General features: G+C 45.6%; 1 protein-coding gene across 1 annotated transcript; it reads left to right on the top strand.

Annotated features, from left to right (window-relative positions):
• The first annotated feature begins 235 nt into the window (after positions 1–235).
• Positions 236–15,811, top strand: adgra3 (adhesion G protein-coupled receptor A3). The gene is made up of 19 exons (XM_086060038.1): positions 236–1,006; positions 2,483–2,554; positions 4,332–4,403; positions 6,662–6,733; positions 6,814–6,885; positions 6,969–7,129; positions 7,565–7,778; positions 7,860–8,024; positions 8,268–8,469; positions 8,550–8,699; positions 9,310–9,468; positions 9,703–9,870; positions 10,059–10,269; positions 11,445–11,653; positions 11,892–12,016; positions 12,084–12,207; positions 12,279–12,424; positions 12,491–12,586; positions 12,656–15,811. Exons 1-19 carry the CDS (start codon positions 798–800, stop codon positions 13,956–13,958), a joined length of 3,930 nt encoding a protein of 1,309 aa, XP_085916164.1. The 5' UTR covers positions 236–797; the 3' UTR covers positions 13,959–15,811.
• Positions 15,812–15,937: the final 126 nt, after the last annotated feature.

The following is a 15,937-nucleotide window of genomic DNA, read 5'->3' as shown; positions in this document are numbered from 1 at the left end:
AGGAGACGTATGCTTGCTTAAAGATGGAAGTGGATATCAGCGTACAAACGTCAGCTTTACTTCCGGGTCTGGGGAAACCGAAAACGCATTTGTAAAAACGATGTTTTATTAATTATATACATTATTTGTTATAGTTGGTGCTATATTACATTAGCACAATAACGTATTTACAAACAGCTAAAAATATTTATTTGAGTACAAAAACTACTTCCGTTATGTGTCTTATTTTGAAATACAAACGCGGAAGCTGGTAGCCAACTCAGCTCCAGGCGGGCAAGAGGGAAGACTTATCAATGGACAAAAACTCGCTTGGAATTCTTCACTAGACGCGAAGGGAACTCAAAACACACAACAATACATGTAGATACTTCCCCCTAAATAGTTTCCCCTTATTTTTGACGCTTTGAGCTGTCGTAACTTTTGGGCTGCTGTTGCTCTCGTCGCTCGTGTTTTCCGGGCCGATTTCCTGTTGGGGGAAAAAAGGAGAAAGGGGACTTCTGTTGTTTTTGCGTGTGAGGATAATTTTGGGATGACCGCAGGGGCCTTCGGTGGAAAAGGAAACACTCAAACAAACGCAAGGCGATTCGGAAAAACGGTTTTAAATGAAGGAACAAACAAAGAATCCTTTCGTTGCATTGAGGGCAAAGAAGCTATGGACGATGGAGCAGTACTACAATCGAAGAAGCTACAAGCTAAAGTAAAATGTCTGTGGTTAATGTAAAACCAAAAGCTACTTTTTTCAGATTCATGAGAATTATCTGTTTTTGCTGCGGTTACTTTACGGTCCCGTGGGGAAAATGAGAGCTCATTCGTTCCCGTTTGTGATTTTGCTGCTCTGCATCGGCGGCGCCCGCTCAGCGGCGGCGAACGCGTCCGCTTGCAAATACGAAGAGCACTCGAAGAGCACCGGGAAAAGCCTGGCGTCCGACAGGAAGGTGGTCTGCAGCAACATGGAGCTCCGTCAGATGCTACCTCCCGACTCTTTCCCAAATCGGACTATCACACTGTAAGTATAAGCGATGGGCGTTCCCGTTTACGAAGACACTTGAACACACCATGTCTACCTGCGAGGTCTCAACAGGTTTGCCACTGTTAGTGTGCACCTTTCATTATACAGTATTAAATAATGAAACTATTCATGACTAAATTGACATAGACAATGAGACCTACGTGAGTCCACCTCACTAACACACCTTTGACTTCAGTTTTCTCATACGTATTCAACTTTTTTTGTGCACTTGTCGGAATTCCACAGCGCTGCAGCTGAGCTTTGTTTTCCCCAGTGTATGTTTTTGTGGTGGTGTTGAACGATTGCAGCAACATGAGAACACCAGAGCAGGGAACGGAAATAATAGATGCCGGGGCCTAGAAATAAAAAAAGAGAGGATTTGCTGCTACCCCAGGAGTCGATTTGTGTTCTTGTGGTTTTGTTTTATTTCATGCCGTGATGCAACTGGATGGACAGGTGAGAATGTCAGTGTAGAGGGAGTTTGGGTTACATTTCTGTGGTCTTTCTTGGATTTCAGGTCATGAGATGATGACAACATTGTCAAGCTACTAAGTCATACCATTGTCACGCATGTCCCTGATTATGTTTTGGAATGGCGGAGGAAGCGACTTTTCCAGCTGACATGCTGTCTGGACACAAAAAAAAAACAATTTGAAAGGCATTCAGGCTACACTGGCAATGACCAGGAATTCTCCCGTGTGGATAATTTTTGAAATAACACTCCAGGACTATCTGGCCAACACTCAACTCAATTTTTCCCTTTTCCAGTTTTTATTCTGATGATGTCACTCCCTGGAATTATTTCTCTGAGAGAAAAGGGTCTCCTATGTTTTTAAATCATTTCCAGGGATGGACATCTTCCCAAGACCATTGCTCAGCAGTTCCTCAAGGAGTTCCTCCACAATACAGACCGCGTAATGCCGGCTCTTCCGTGACCCATCACATATTAGTTTACCTGGAAGGCAGTGTGAAAATGGATTTGCAAACAAGAGGTAGGACGTGGGATGCAGTTGGCCTCCCCTTTGTAGTTTGTTCCTGGCTTGAGCTCAAGCTGGACTTATATTATGTGTAGAGATAAGGAAGACGGCGGGAGGTCAGATCCTTCCGTTTGGATTCCCCAGGCAGACATCCAGAGATGGACTGCAAGAGACTGAGGGTGGAGGATTTTGAGCAACTGTGGACTCCGTGCAAATCCACACCAGACTGACATCAATATTAAAATATACATCTATCAAAAATGTTTGTTTTGTTATTTTGGTTTGTTTGTTTGTTTGAGTGGGTGGTGCTTGAACAGATTAATTGTGTTTCTATTCATTTCGATGGAAACAGATGATTTGAGATGCAAGTGTTTTGCCTTACAAGCTGATAAAACATCCCCTCAATGGCCCATAATGACTCCAATCGGGCCCACAGTTGTCCTTTTTGGTCCTTGTATTATGTTGCTGTTCATTAATATGTTTTCCCCCTTCACAGATTTCTTAACAACAATAAAATTCAAGAACTGAAGAACGGCTCGTTTCTGGGATTGTCAGCGTTGGAAAAATTGTGAGTAACCTTTTCACTACGCTGCAAATGATGTCAAAGGTACTTTGTTGCTTGGCTCATATGGGTATCACCACCATCTTTGGTGAGTGTCTTGGGCTGATACGTAAGGACTCTTTTTGGCGTACCATTTCTTCCCCCACCCCCAAGTGAAACGTCACTCATGCCAGACACCACTCTGGTTTTGAAATGTTACCACCCGTGTTTCCGAGCGACGGATTCTTTGGAGAAACATGGCTCCGGGCCTGCACATATGGGCCACGCGTGATTTATCACTGAGGAATGGCTTCCGCGCAGATTGAATAACCAGGCCGTTAATAGTCGTGCTTTTACCCTAGGCTACCATAACACATGACTGCATGAGTATGGAATTAGAGGTATGTTTTCTATAGTGTTGGTAAAAAGGACTCAGAATCTTTTTTTTTTCTTCTTTTTTAAAGACTCTGGATCTTAATGGTGTAACTTTGAGCTCTTGACACATGTACAGACCCTTAATCCTATCTAGGTCTTTGGAAAATGAGCTTTGAAGGGGCCATGTTATGGGAAATTGACTTTTTAATTGCATGTATACTAATAGTTGCATCTTTGGAGTTTTTCCTCATGCATCAAGTGTGAAATTCTACAAGCATGTCAATCTTGTAAGATGCCCATTTCCCAAAATGTGTCTGTGTGTGAGCTGTCCTAATCCCTGGGGTATTTGGAAAGCATGTTATTAAAAGACACCTAATTTGTGGGGGAAAATGCATGCCGTCTTTTTAAGAGGTCCATCCAAATATGGTCTTGATGGATAGGCTCATTTTTACTTACTCCTTGGGGACAATTTTAAAGTGTGTTTGCTTAATTTGCGTCCCGGCAAACTTTGATCTTCGAAGACTTTTATGTGTTTTTTATCTGCCAGCGGCTAGACGGCAGGTCGTAAAAGCTCAAACAGGCTGTTGTCATTCGAATCCAGGGGCAAGGTTAGCTCTAAAAGTAGCTCTCCTTTGTGCCTGGAGGGTCAGTGGAGCTGGACGGCTCGCCTGCTTTGTCATTGTAATGACTCCCCTCCCGGCGTTCATCAAACTCACCCCAGTGAAAATAAAATAAAGACTCCCATCCCTCCAGCAACCCCCACACCCCCTTTCTACGGCCTCCAATGTCTTTCTGTTTTTCCCTATTCCTTTGTCCGCCAAGAAACTGTCTATCCAGCCATGAACACGAAGCGAGGGTAGAGAATCAGTTTCAATTTCTCAAGTAACTGTCGAGAGATTGTGGGCGTCTCCGCAACACACAATCCCCATTATTACGCCACCCGTAGAAACGGGAGCCGAACTAGCCGAGCGTCACATGCTAATTCCTGAGTAAATCTGCTGCTTTTGGAGGAATGCTCATTGTGGAAAGTGGGTCGAAATCATCTTAAGTTCCAAATTTTTTGATGTGGAGTCTCCCATTGGGGATTCTTGCTTTCTGTGATTTATTCTGTTCTAAAAAGTCACGACCAAAACCAAGTTGCATGAAAACTGTAGCAATATTTCCCAAAGGAAGAAAATGACACTAAAAATATTGACCAAAAATACACTTTATAGGAAATAACTGTGTTATATAGAAACAATAATGTGTCATTGAATCAATATGAATATACGGTCAAATGTCTAAACAAACATTCAACATAACTTGTGGCTTGACTTTAACCTTTTATTAAAGACTCTACCCCACAACTGTTTATGGTTCAGTATGCCAGGCTGCATATGTAATTAATAATAGGGAAAAAATCATTTAATGTAACTTTAATGTTTTGCAGAGACCTGCGGAATAACCTGATCAGCCAAATCGAACCAGGTGCCTTCCTCGGATTGACAGCTCTCAAAAGACTGTAAGTAGTGCCTTGAGCACCCTACTTCCAATTTCAGATATTTTCCTTTCACTTTGTCTGCCTTTGTCGACTTTGTACCTCATCCAGAGCACCTGTCGCACGTATCTATGTTAGCACTGCGCTGCATGTTTGTGTTCAGCAGCTCTGCTATGCTTCCATAAGGGAGGACGGTCGGTCAAGAGCTATTTTGTTTCCACTGCCTTGTTTAGTCTGGCTCCGTGCCAGAGACAGCTTGGGCCCTCGGATGATTTCACACGCTCCCACCAGTGCAGGGATGTGCGTATAGCACTTGGAAATGGCGGAGTATTCTGGTATCTGTGTTCAGGAGACTGCAAATCCAGTGTGTCCCCTGAATGCAGGGTGATTTGCAATCAAGAGTGTCCACCTGCTGCAAAGTTAAACTTGAGTTTGGCCAATCCTGCAGAGCAGTAAGAGCCTGACAGGAAGACATTCAGCTTGTGTGTGTGCTGCATATTCATGGCTCCCTCGAACACATGGTGCAGTGCTGCCCCCTGGAAAGTTAGAAAAACTCAGCCCATGACATCAGTTTCAGCAATCGACATCACGTTAGGTGGATTTGTCTGTCCGGACAATAAAAAAAAATAAAAAAACAACATACCAACTGAATACAAAATCAGCCATTTTATTCTCCAATTCCACAGCACATGAGTGTAGAACGAAATAAATGATAATAAGTTTGATTTTGCATAAATTCAGATTTAAAGACATTACATTGTAAAATGTAAGAGTATTCCATTAATTCTGTGCAGGTGTAGCTAATGTTGGGGCTGGAGCATGCACATACAATGAAAATGTCCCTACAAATCTCCATATTTGATTAGAATCATTGACAAAGAAACATAGACAGTAGGGGTGTTAGAAAAAATCGATTCGGCAATATATCACGATATTACAGCGCGCAATTCTCGAATCGATTCGATATGCGGCCGAATCGATTAAAAACAATTTTTTTTTTTATGGGAATATTCAACTAAACGTCTTACTAAGGGTTAGGATTTACACATTAAGCATGGAAGAATGTTATATTAATGGAACATTAAGCCTTAATATTTTATTTCAGTGCTGTTCAAACATGAAACAGACTGCAACCTGTTTGTTAAATGCAGTGGCTCAGTTATAAGCCTGAATTTTCAGATAAATAAATACATTTTCATACAAATCTTGCAGTGTACGTGGACAAGTTTACTGATTAGTATTTTCTAAATTTAAGTAAAAAAAAAAAAGAGGCAATAATCAATTTATAGATTCGTATCGGGATTAATCGGAATCGAATCGTGACCTATGAATCGTGATATGAATCGAATCGCCAGGTACTAGGCAATTCACACCCCTAATAGACAGTACTATTTTTTTACTTTATTTAATTTTTAGTACAGAAATTACAACGCACACACATACATATTATGAATTCCACAGACCTACACTGCAACCCCCCCAAACAGCTGAAAGGTCTCAGGCTAGCACATCAGGCTATTTTTGCCTCCCCTTCCAGCCCCCTCCGTGCGGTGTCCTGCGACTCGGCGCCTCTGTAGATTGCCATGCTCGCGCCGCGCCTTGCGATGATGCAGAAGAAACGAAAAGTGGCCAGTTGTCTAGTCCCGCCTCGATGTATTGAGATCCCTTGATGTGCCGCCTTTCAATCAGAGTCAGATAAACGGCGCCTCGTTTCCTTGACGCGAGTGTGAAGAAAGTTTTCATTTCAACCACCATTTTGCGTATGAACTGTACATGTAGCATTTGGTGTAATTCTTCCGGACTAGAGTGTTTACATGCTTGACTGAGGCACCGGCAGCTCCTGACACTCGGTAATCATGTGTGATGAATCACCTCAGTCTGCCTTTTTGAAGTGCAGATACCCACCTGCAGGCACAAAAACATGCTTGGGGGAAAAAAAAGCACCTTGAAGTAATTCTGTTTCAACACGCCTTTCTTAAGCTTTTGTTTAGTTTTGTTTTGGAGGGGATGAGTATAAAAATAAACCCAGCGGAAGTCTTAAAAAAAAAATCCATATATTTATAGTTCATTTTCATTCGCAGTATAACAAGCAGAAAAGAAGGAAAACAGCAGGGGTTTTATCTTAAAATGGTTTAAAATAACAAATTATTGTATGTATTATATATATTTTTTAGATTTGTACAGGTCGATTTTGACCCTAATTATTAGGACGAAAAGAACAAAAAAAAAGGGCCAGCGGGAAAGTTTTACGGTGAAATTGAAAATGTGCTTTTGTGCTCCAGGGAGTTGTCCAACAACAGTATCGGCTGCCTCAACGTGGACATCTTCAGAGGCCTCACCAGTCTCGTTCGACTGTAAGTGTTTTCATTAGTTTAGTGATGAAATTCAAGTTGAATGATTGAAGACTAATTCACATGTTCAATCATATTTGCAGAAATCTTTCTGGGAATCTGTTTTCATCGTTAGCTCAAGGGACTTTTGACAGCCTCGTGTCTTTGAAATCACTGTGAGTACCAGGGCAAAACATTTTGGGGCACCGTCAACCGGCCAGCGATCGGTCACACGGCTGCTTTGCTCGCTATCCTGCAGGGACTTCCAGACGCCGTACCTGCTGTGCGACTGCAACCTGCAGTGGCTGCTGCACTGGCTCCGCGACAGGAACGTGGCAACCAAGAACACCAAGTGTTCATACCCGCAGTCGCTGCAGGGCCAGCTCGTCACAGCCGTCAAGCCGGAGCTCCTCACGTGCGGTAAAATGAACAAATATGAGAGAATGGGCGGGCGCCTGTGTTTGTTTTTACTCTCTAATGTCTTATCAAATCGGAGCTCATATAAATAGACCTCAGAGCACAAAAAATACAAAAAGGTGGATTTGTAAATAGTGAACCATGAATATGTTGGAGATTGTCGTATTAGGTTATTCATGACTTTTCCTTTTTAGCCCATATGGTTAATTGATTAGCTAGGTCAAGTCAAAAATAAACACATGCAATAAGGCAATAGAAGCTTCATTCAAGTTGAATCTAAATAGCTTGCAACAATACATTATTTAGCAAGAGAAATTACTTGATTTAGCAGTAGATCTCTATTATTATATTATATCTAATGATGCTTTGTGGCATCTGAAAGTTTACCTAAGGGTTCCCACGACTAAGTTTCCTTATTTTGCTCACTTCCTGCCGCAGACGCCCCTCTCGAGCTGCCCTCCTTCCAGCTGACTCCATCCCAGCGCCAGGTGGTCTTTCAGGGGGACAGCCTTCCCTTCCAGTGTCAGGCGTCCTTCGTGGCCGAGGACATGCAGGTGCTGTGGTACCAGAACGGGCGCATGGTGACGCCCGATGCCGCCCAGGGCATTTACATCGAGAAACACATGGTGCAGAACTGCTCCCTGATTGCCAGGTGATGACAATGAACAATTAAAAAAAAAATGGCTTGATGCCACAACTCTTAGAATATAAATCTGAATACGTCTTCTGGTAGCGCCTTGACCATCTCGAACATCCAACCGGGCTTTACCGGGAACTGGGAGTGCCGGGTCAGGACAAGCAGAGGAAACACCACCAGGACGGTCCATATTGTTGTGTTGGAGAGTTCCGCCAAATACTGCGCCCCCGAACGTGTCTCCAACAACAAGGGAGACTTCAGGTTGGTTTCCATAAATTGTATTGAGTCACCTCTTGCTCAACATGCTTATAGTCATCCAAAGGGCTTTAATCTGTGACTCTCTCCTACAAATTTGTAGTAAACAAAATGCAGTAAATTCCTGCTTTATGAACAAGTTCTCATGAAATGTTTGCAACTTTGAAAATTCCCTGAATTTTGCAACCCTTGTTACAAGTGGTGATTATTTGGCACAAGGAAATGAGATCCATTCCGCCAACATTCCAGATGGCCGCGCACCCTGGCCGGAATCCGAGCCTTCCTCCCCTGCAACAGATTACAATCAAGTGCGGGAAGCTACTCGGGTGGCTCTGGCGAGGAGCAGCGTGCTTGGCGAGACTGTAATCGCAACGGGCTGTGGGCGGAGGAGGATTACTCCCGCTGCCAGTTCCAAAAAGACGTCACTCGGTTCCTCTATGTCATCAACCAGGTGAGCATTGCTCTTGCCGCTTGGGATTTCTTCCCATTTTGCACCCTGTCAGGATGTTCTCTTTTGTCTTTTTTTGACAGATGCCTCTGAACGAAAGCAACGTCGTGCCCAGGGCTCGCCGCCTCCTGGTCTATACCATCGACGCCGCCAACTTCTCAGACAAGATGGACATCATCTTTGTGGCGGAGATGATTGAGAAGTTCGCAAAGTTTGTGGACAAATTTAAAGACGTGAGTGGCAAGCTGTAACATTTGTTTCATGGCTTTAATTATGAAAATTCAAACACAATATATATATGAAGAGTGTGTGTATAAACTATTATGATACCAAGTACTATTAATACCAGTAGTGGTTTTGATACAAAACAATTACCCCCCAAAAAAGATGCTTCATTTTAAAAGACACTACAGCATTTTCCCCTAAAATTACGAAAATGAATGGCAATTTTCTATTCTTCTAATTTATAGTTCCTGATCGTGAAACATTGAAATAATGGGGTACTGGCTGGTGTACACAAATAAGATTTTTACGACCCAATTTAACTCACAACATACAGTAAAGTATCTCACAAAAGTGAGTACGCCCCTCACATTTCTGCAGATATTTAATTCTAATTCTAAAGTAATCCTAATTACACCCGAGACCTTGTAACAGTGAGTCACATGACACTGAGGAGGATAAATCACTAACTGTGCTCAATTTGGACAGTTTCACTTAGTGGTATACTCACTTTTGTTGCCAGGGGTATAGCTGTTGATGGTTGTATTTTGAGTTGCATTGTTATACGAGCTGTTCACTGACAACTTTAAAAAATATGTCTGATGTCTTCTTATTTTCCAGCTCGGTGAGGTCATGGTGAGCATGGCCAGCAATCTGATGCTGGCCGACGAGCGCGTGCTGTGGATGGCGCAGCGCGAGGCCACGGCGTGCTCACGCATCATCGCCTGCCTCCAGAAGATCGCCGCCCACCGCTTGGCCTCAGCGCAGGCCTTCTCCCTGGTCGGTACACAAACCAAAATGTCTCCAATGTTTTCAAAATGCATATTTTGTTTATTCTTTTTATTTGATATATTTTTAAAAATGCTTTTGAAGTCATATCAAATATATCGACCTGGCAGTGACTAAGGGGCTACATAAGGACAGAATTTTTGGGTGGCTAAACATTTAGTGGGTCATGAACATTTTTGGTGGACAATCAAATCAATAAGAGTCTAATGGTTGTTTTGTTGTCAGACGTCCCCCAACATTGCTCTGGAGGCCCACTCGGTCAAGCCCAACGAGTGGAACGGAATGACCTGCATGTTGTTCCAGAGGCCCAGCCCGGAACGGACCCCCGGGCAGGACCGCCAGCTCACCTTTAAATGCAACACCACCGGCTCCTTCTCCAGCGTTCTACTCAAGGTTAGGGTTAGGGTTAGGGCACTTATCAATACTGTACTGGATTTTCTATACATTTTACGCTTGCGGTTTAAATTTGTTTGCGTGTGGGACAAGTAAAACATTGGTGGTTCTGGAACACATCAATGGGGTTTCACTGTAGATGAATCGTTTTGGTTCTGTTTTTTCATAATGCTGTCTTGGTCCCTTAGAGCACGACAGTGGAGGCGTCCCTGCAGCTTCCTCAGTCGCTCTTTACGCAAGCGGCACTGCTGCCCGGGCAGGCGGAGGACACGGTTTACAAGCTCCACCTGCTGGGCTTCCGCAACGGCAAGTTCTTCCCCTCTACCGGCAACTCGTCTCAGCTGGCCGACGGCGGGAAGAGGAGGAACGTGGCCACTCCGGTCATCATGGCAAAGATAGGCAAGTGGGATTATATTGGGATTGGTTTACATGGAGCCATGTATTCCGATTAGAATGAATCCGAACAGCCAAACGGAATGAAAATGCTCCATATAAACACCTCAATCGGAAAGAAAAGGCTTAATCCGAATGGAATTTCATTCGGAATCACATGGGTGATATATTCCTTTCGTCAATCCAAACGAGCGTCATGTATACACTTCAATCGGAATGGCGTGCGGCATCGCAACATGCTTTGTCTTGAAGTAAATGCGTCATGAAGTTGCGTTTCTACCCACTAAAATGTCGGCATCTTCCCAGAGCTTTTTTGCGAGGGGCGAACTTGTTCTTAACTCATTTGCTCAAAAAAAACGTATAAATATGTTCTATTTTAAATGTTTTAAGTGTTTCAAAGACATTTTTATACGTTTTTTAATGTTTTTTTCATGCTAGAGCATACATAAGGCTTTTTGATGCAGCCTCTCAACTGCAAAGAGCGGTTGAAGAAATTGTAGTTATTACGCAAATGGCCAGCAGGTGGCAGCAGACCAAAATAGATCAACCAGGGCCATGTTGAAAAGAAGCTAATTTACTCACAATTCTAAATAGATTTGTGATGATGAACTTAGCTATAGTCTCATGCTAATTGCTACAAAGCGGAAACAGATAGAAATGTATTTTTTTTTCCTGATGAAAGAAGAGACTCTAATCTTTCTTTTGGGAGCGAAGGGGATTGCTTCAGTGAAAATGGCTGGGAGGGAATGAGTTAAGTACTTTGAACTCGTTTTTTATCAAGATGTTGCTTCAATAAAAGTGTTAGCACCATCACAAATTCTGTGCTAAATGACAAATGAACTCCATCTTGATAAATCACGTGATGCCCTCGCGGCTGCCGCGGGGCTTATCCGATGAAAGGAGGAAAGCATATAAACGGCAGATCAGAATGAATCACGTCACATGTTAACAAGTGACAAGAGATCTTCATTTGGAATTTCAATCGGAATGACTTAAAAGTCTCTATTGGCTATTGTGTTAATGATAAGATCACGGCGTGATACTGTAGATACAACTTTTCAAAAGCTATTTTTAAACAATACATTTCCTTTATTGTTAAGTTCTCTCCAAGTGTGTGGTAATTCAGGGATAATAGAAAAATGCAGGTTCCTGGGTAACGTTCGCCGTCCTCTCGCATTCAGATGGCATTTCCACGCGTATGCTGCGGACGCCCGTCAACATCACCCTTCGGCGCTTTGCCCGCGGCTCCGACGCTGTGTCGGCCTGCTGGAACTTCAGCCTGGCGGGCGGCCAGGGCGGCTGGCAGAGCGACGGCTGCCGCATCCTGGGCCACCATGACAACTTCACCACCATATCCTGTAACTCGCTCGGCAACTACGGACTGCTCATGGTAGGCTTTTACTCCTCTCTGACCTTTTTTAGAATGTTTGAGGAAGCTTGAGTACACACGAAGAACATTCAAACTGCTCACAGGAAGGCCTGAGCTGAGATTCGAACCCCGAACATCAGAACTGTGAGGCAGATATGCCCAAACACTACCGCACTGTGCTTCCGTGGATCACTGTGAGATTTTCACATAAAATGATGGTGATGGTCAGTTTTTTTGCTTGTGGCCTTTTCCACTGCAGGACCTCAGCACCGTGGACTATTTCACTCCCACCATTGAGCCACTGCATCCCGTCATCTATGCCACAAGCATCGTGCTCCTCTTTTGCCTGCTGACCATCATCGTCAGTTACGTCTACCACCACAAGTAAGAGCCCGGCTTCCGATTTGCACCCGCCGCCCGTTTGGCTAATGCTCTACGTTGTCGCTACCAGGTCGGTGCGTGTCAGCCGCAAGTTTTGGCACATGCTGGTCAACCTATGTTTCCACGTCTCGCTCACGTGCGCCGTGTTTGTGGGCGGCATCAATCAGACGCGCTACGCCAGCGTCTGCCAAGCGGTAAGACCCCACATTGCGTTTTCAAATTTCTCTCGTTCATTTTTGGTGACGGCCGAGTTTTTGCCCCCCAGGTGGGCATTTTACTCCACTACTCCACACTGGCGACCGCCCTCTGGGTGGGTGTGACGGCGCGCAATATTTACAAGCAAGTGACACGAAAAGCCAAGCGCTATGAGGAGCCGGATGAGCCGCCCCCGCCGCCGCGCCCGATGCTGAGGTACGTACGTGCGCCAAGCCATGTCTCCTTCTTGATTTTTGAGCTTTCTCTTTATGCTTTTCAAAGGTTCTACTTAATCGGCGGAGGGATACCTACTATTGTTTGTGGCATCACAGCGGCAGCTAACATCAAGAATTACGGCAGCCAAATCAATGCGCCTTAGTAAGTAGAGCCTGTGAATCAGTCTACTGTCAGAGATGATGTCATTGGTAAGAAATGTTGTCTTTCCAGCTGTTGGATGGCGTGGGAGCCGAGCATCGGCGCTTTTTACGGCCCGGCAGGTTTTATCATTTTCGTGGACTGCATGTACTTCCTCAGCATCCTGCTTCAGCTGCGGCGCCACCCCGAGCGCCGCTACGAGTTCAAGGAACTGGCCGACGAGCGGGAGCACCTGGCCGGTGAGTCCGCGGCGGACGGCTTGCGCCGCCCCCTTGCGCCCAGCCTCGTTCCGCGAGCTGCACCCGTAGCGGCGCTGGAGAATGAGCACACCTTCGGCGCTCAGCTTATGGGGGTGGCTGTGGCCTTGGGGTTGTACGGCAGCCTGTGGGTGTTCGGCGCCACGGCCGTGTCGCAGGACCATCCTTTCGATTTGGCATTCACGTGCCTGTTTGGCGTGGCGGCGCTGGCCCTCGCTGCATTCATGGTGGCGCACCACTGCGTCAACAGGCAGGATATGAGGCGCTTCTGGTCGCAGGCCTGTTGCTCTGCCAGACGTGATTACTCCACACAAGAGGACGCTCTCCTGCCGCAGCCCGGTGGCGCCGCGGCTGGCTCGGCCAAGACGGACGCGGAGTCCAACAAGGGCGCCCGCAGCAGCAGCGCCGACTCTTCCTACACCAATAAGAGCGCGCCCAGCGTACGCAACTCCGCACACGGCAGCAAGCTGACCAATCTGCACGCAGAGGCTGCCCAGTGCAAGCCCAATGCCGCCGCCCCGGTGGTGACCATTTTGGACAACAGCCTGACGGAGCATTCGGTAGACAATGAAATCAAAATGCACGTCGCGCCAGTGGACGTGCAGTTCCGCCCCGTGGACAACAATCCGGCCGTCAACAGGCCCCACAAGAACCGATCCCGCACACACCGGGCCAGCCGCCTGACCGTGCTGCGGGAGTACGCCTACGACGTGCCCACCAGCGTGGACGGCAGCGTCCAGAGCGCCTCCAGCAGGCGGCACCACTATTACGACGTGGCGGCGCGCAATAGCCGCCGCGCCGCTTACATGGCCTACAGGGAACGGCACCGGAGCCAGCAGCAGCACGACAGCAGCGACAGCGCCAGCCTATCGCGACGCTCTCGCAAGTCGTGCGAGGTGGCGGATGCGGGGGCGGAGCCCTCCGGGTCCAAAGACTCCGCCGGCGCCGCAGAGCCGTTCGGCAGCGGCGAATTGGAAACCAAATCGTACGGGCTTAACCTTATCATGCAAAACGGAGGTGCGCTCAAAGAAAATGGCCAAGTGGTTCCACTAGTAAGTGCGGGCGAGAGCGCCCCCTGTGTCAAAACTGGCTTGTGGAAACATGAGACTACCGTGTAGACACGTTTCATCCTGAAGACACTTGTTACTGTGAAAGACCATTTTGTTGTCATTTGTTTTGTATTGTTAACTCTTTGACTGCCAGACGTTTTCAGAAAAGGGATGCCGCCAGTGCCAGCCGATTTAAGCATTTTGACTGATTTTCAAGGTCCACAGAAAATGTTCTGTTTGGACTATGGAAACACACGTACTACCAAATGAAAGATTGGACTTTCATCTTTCATCAGAAAAAAAGAGTTTGTTTCTACCTTATTCCGTTCTTTAGTAATCAACAATAGAAAATGGTTAGTTTGACCCAATTTCGCCTGTGTTGGACCAAAATACGGAGAAATCAAGCTTTTAGTGAAACGATATTATTTCATGCACTCTAGTGAATTTTACACTTCTTTTTGTCCATGAATGATGCCACAAACATCTAAACAGTGCTTTACTTCTATAAAACACTACCACCAAGAATGAAAAAGTGTTTTTTGATAGCAAAATACGTTTATTTACATTCAACAGTGTAACAATTTGACAACAATTTGGCAAACTATTTACAAATGTGTGCAACTGTGGTGCTATTTACAAATATGTGGATGTTTCAACGACAGTTTTTCTTTTTGTAACACTCTCCTGCGTGCAAAGAGACGCAACAGCATTTGCACAACAGATTGCCTCTTCGCGTGCGCCACTTTCTTGCCGGCCGTTTTTTTCCGGGGAATAGCAAGTATATACTGCAGTGTGTCATCAAGTCTAATATCAGGATCATGCTACGGTTACGTTACGGTTTCGTTACGTCTCGCTTCCCCGTGTCCTTCAGTTGCTATACCGGGTGGTAGGAGATGTTCTGATCCATTTTATCCACTCCATTCATGGTGGCATCGTAGTCCAGAAACAGTGTCTTCTCCGTGATCAGACTGTACCCGCTCCTCCGATGAATATGCATTGGACTCGGGGTACTCTTCATTGTCCGATCAAATGTCCGCTTGTGCAGCTCCGCGTTTTCCGGCCTTAGCAGCGCTAGCCGCGCTAAGCCGGTGAGGCTTACTACGTGTTCATAACAGTCACGCCAAAGCTTCCAACTTTGGCGTAGAGCTCGGAGTCCTCCTCATCATCATCATCAATCTGCATTGGTCGATGCCAACTCTCCATCGCCCGATCGAATGTCCGATTGTGTAGAAGTACCCGGCCGGCTATTGTGCGCGTTTTCCGGCCTTAGCAGCGCTAGCCGCGCTAGCCGCGCTTACCGGTGAGGCTTACTACGTGTTCATAACAGTCACGCCACAGCTTCCAACTTTGGCGTAGAGCTCGTTGTCATCATCATCGTTGACATCAATGCGCTTTTTAGTATTGATTGATGCTTTCCGTCTTTGAAAAAAATGCTCAAGCGTGAGCTGCTTGCAACCGGTTGCTTGGGCAGCCATTGTGGGCTTATTCAGCCATGTCTCCTCAACACTCTAGCTCCGCCTCACGTCTTCTACTGACGCCCACGGTGGGCGGCCCATCCAACCTTGTGCAAAGAGAGTCATCGCTGCCCTCTAGGGGCCAAAACGAGTCTTTGACTAATCAGATCTGCCTGATACTTTCAGCACAGCTGCCCAAGGCTTTCCTGCACCCGTTTTTGAAAAAAAAAAAAAAAACCCATAGGGGACGTCTTTTAACGTCCTCGGCGCCCTTCCCTAGGTTTATGCTAAACGTTTTATAACGTTTATGGCAGTCAAAGAGTTAACAATTTATATTGTGTTTGGAAGAAGTGGCCGTGTTAGTACCACTCATCTTTTTATAAATGTTCTATTTTTATAAGAGATGTGATGTTGCCACTGTGTTCATAACGGCAGCAGCAATAATAAAAAGTAATTGAAAGTTAGTGATTCAGGCAAACCTGTCTTTTTCTGCTCTGGGGCTCGTATGCTGGGTTCAAAGGTGAGCGGGAGATAAGAATTTATTTTGCTGACACGACGTGACAAGCTACTAATTGGCTTCTCTCGCTGACCTTC

Source organism: Leptonotus elevatus, chromosome 17, assembly GCF_054856555.1.
Source record: "Leptonotus elevatus isolate MCC_2025b chromosome 17, RoL_Lele_1.0, whole genome shotgun sequence".
NCBI classification, from domain to species: domain Eukaryota; kingdom Metazoa; phylum Chordata; class Actinopteri; order Syngnathiformes; family Syngnathidae; genus Leptonotus; species Leptonotus elevatus.
The sequence above is the reverse complement of the archived record's forward strand: the minus strand, read 5'-3'. Positions and strand labels throughout refer to the sequence as shown.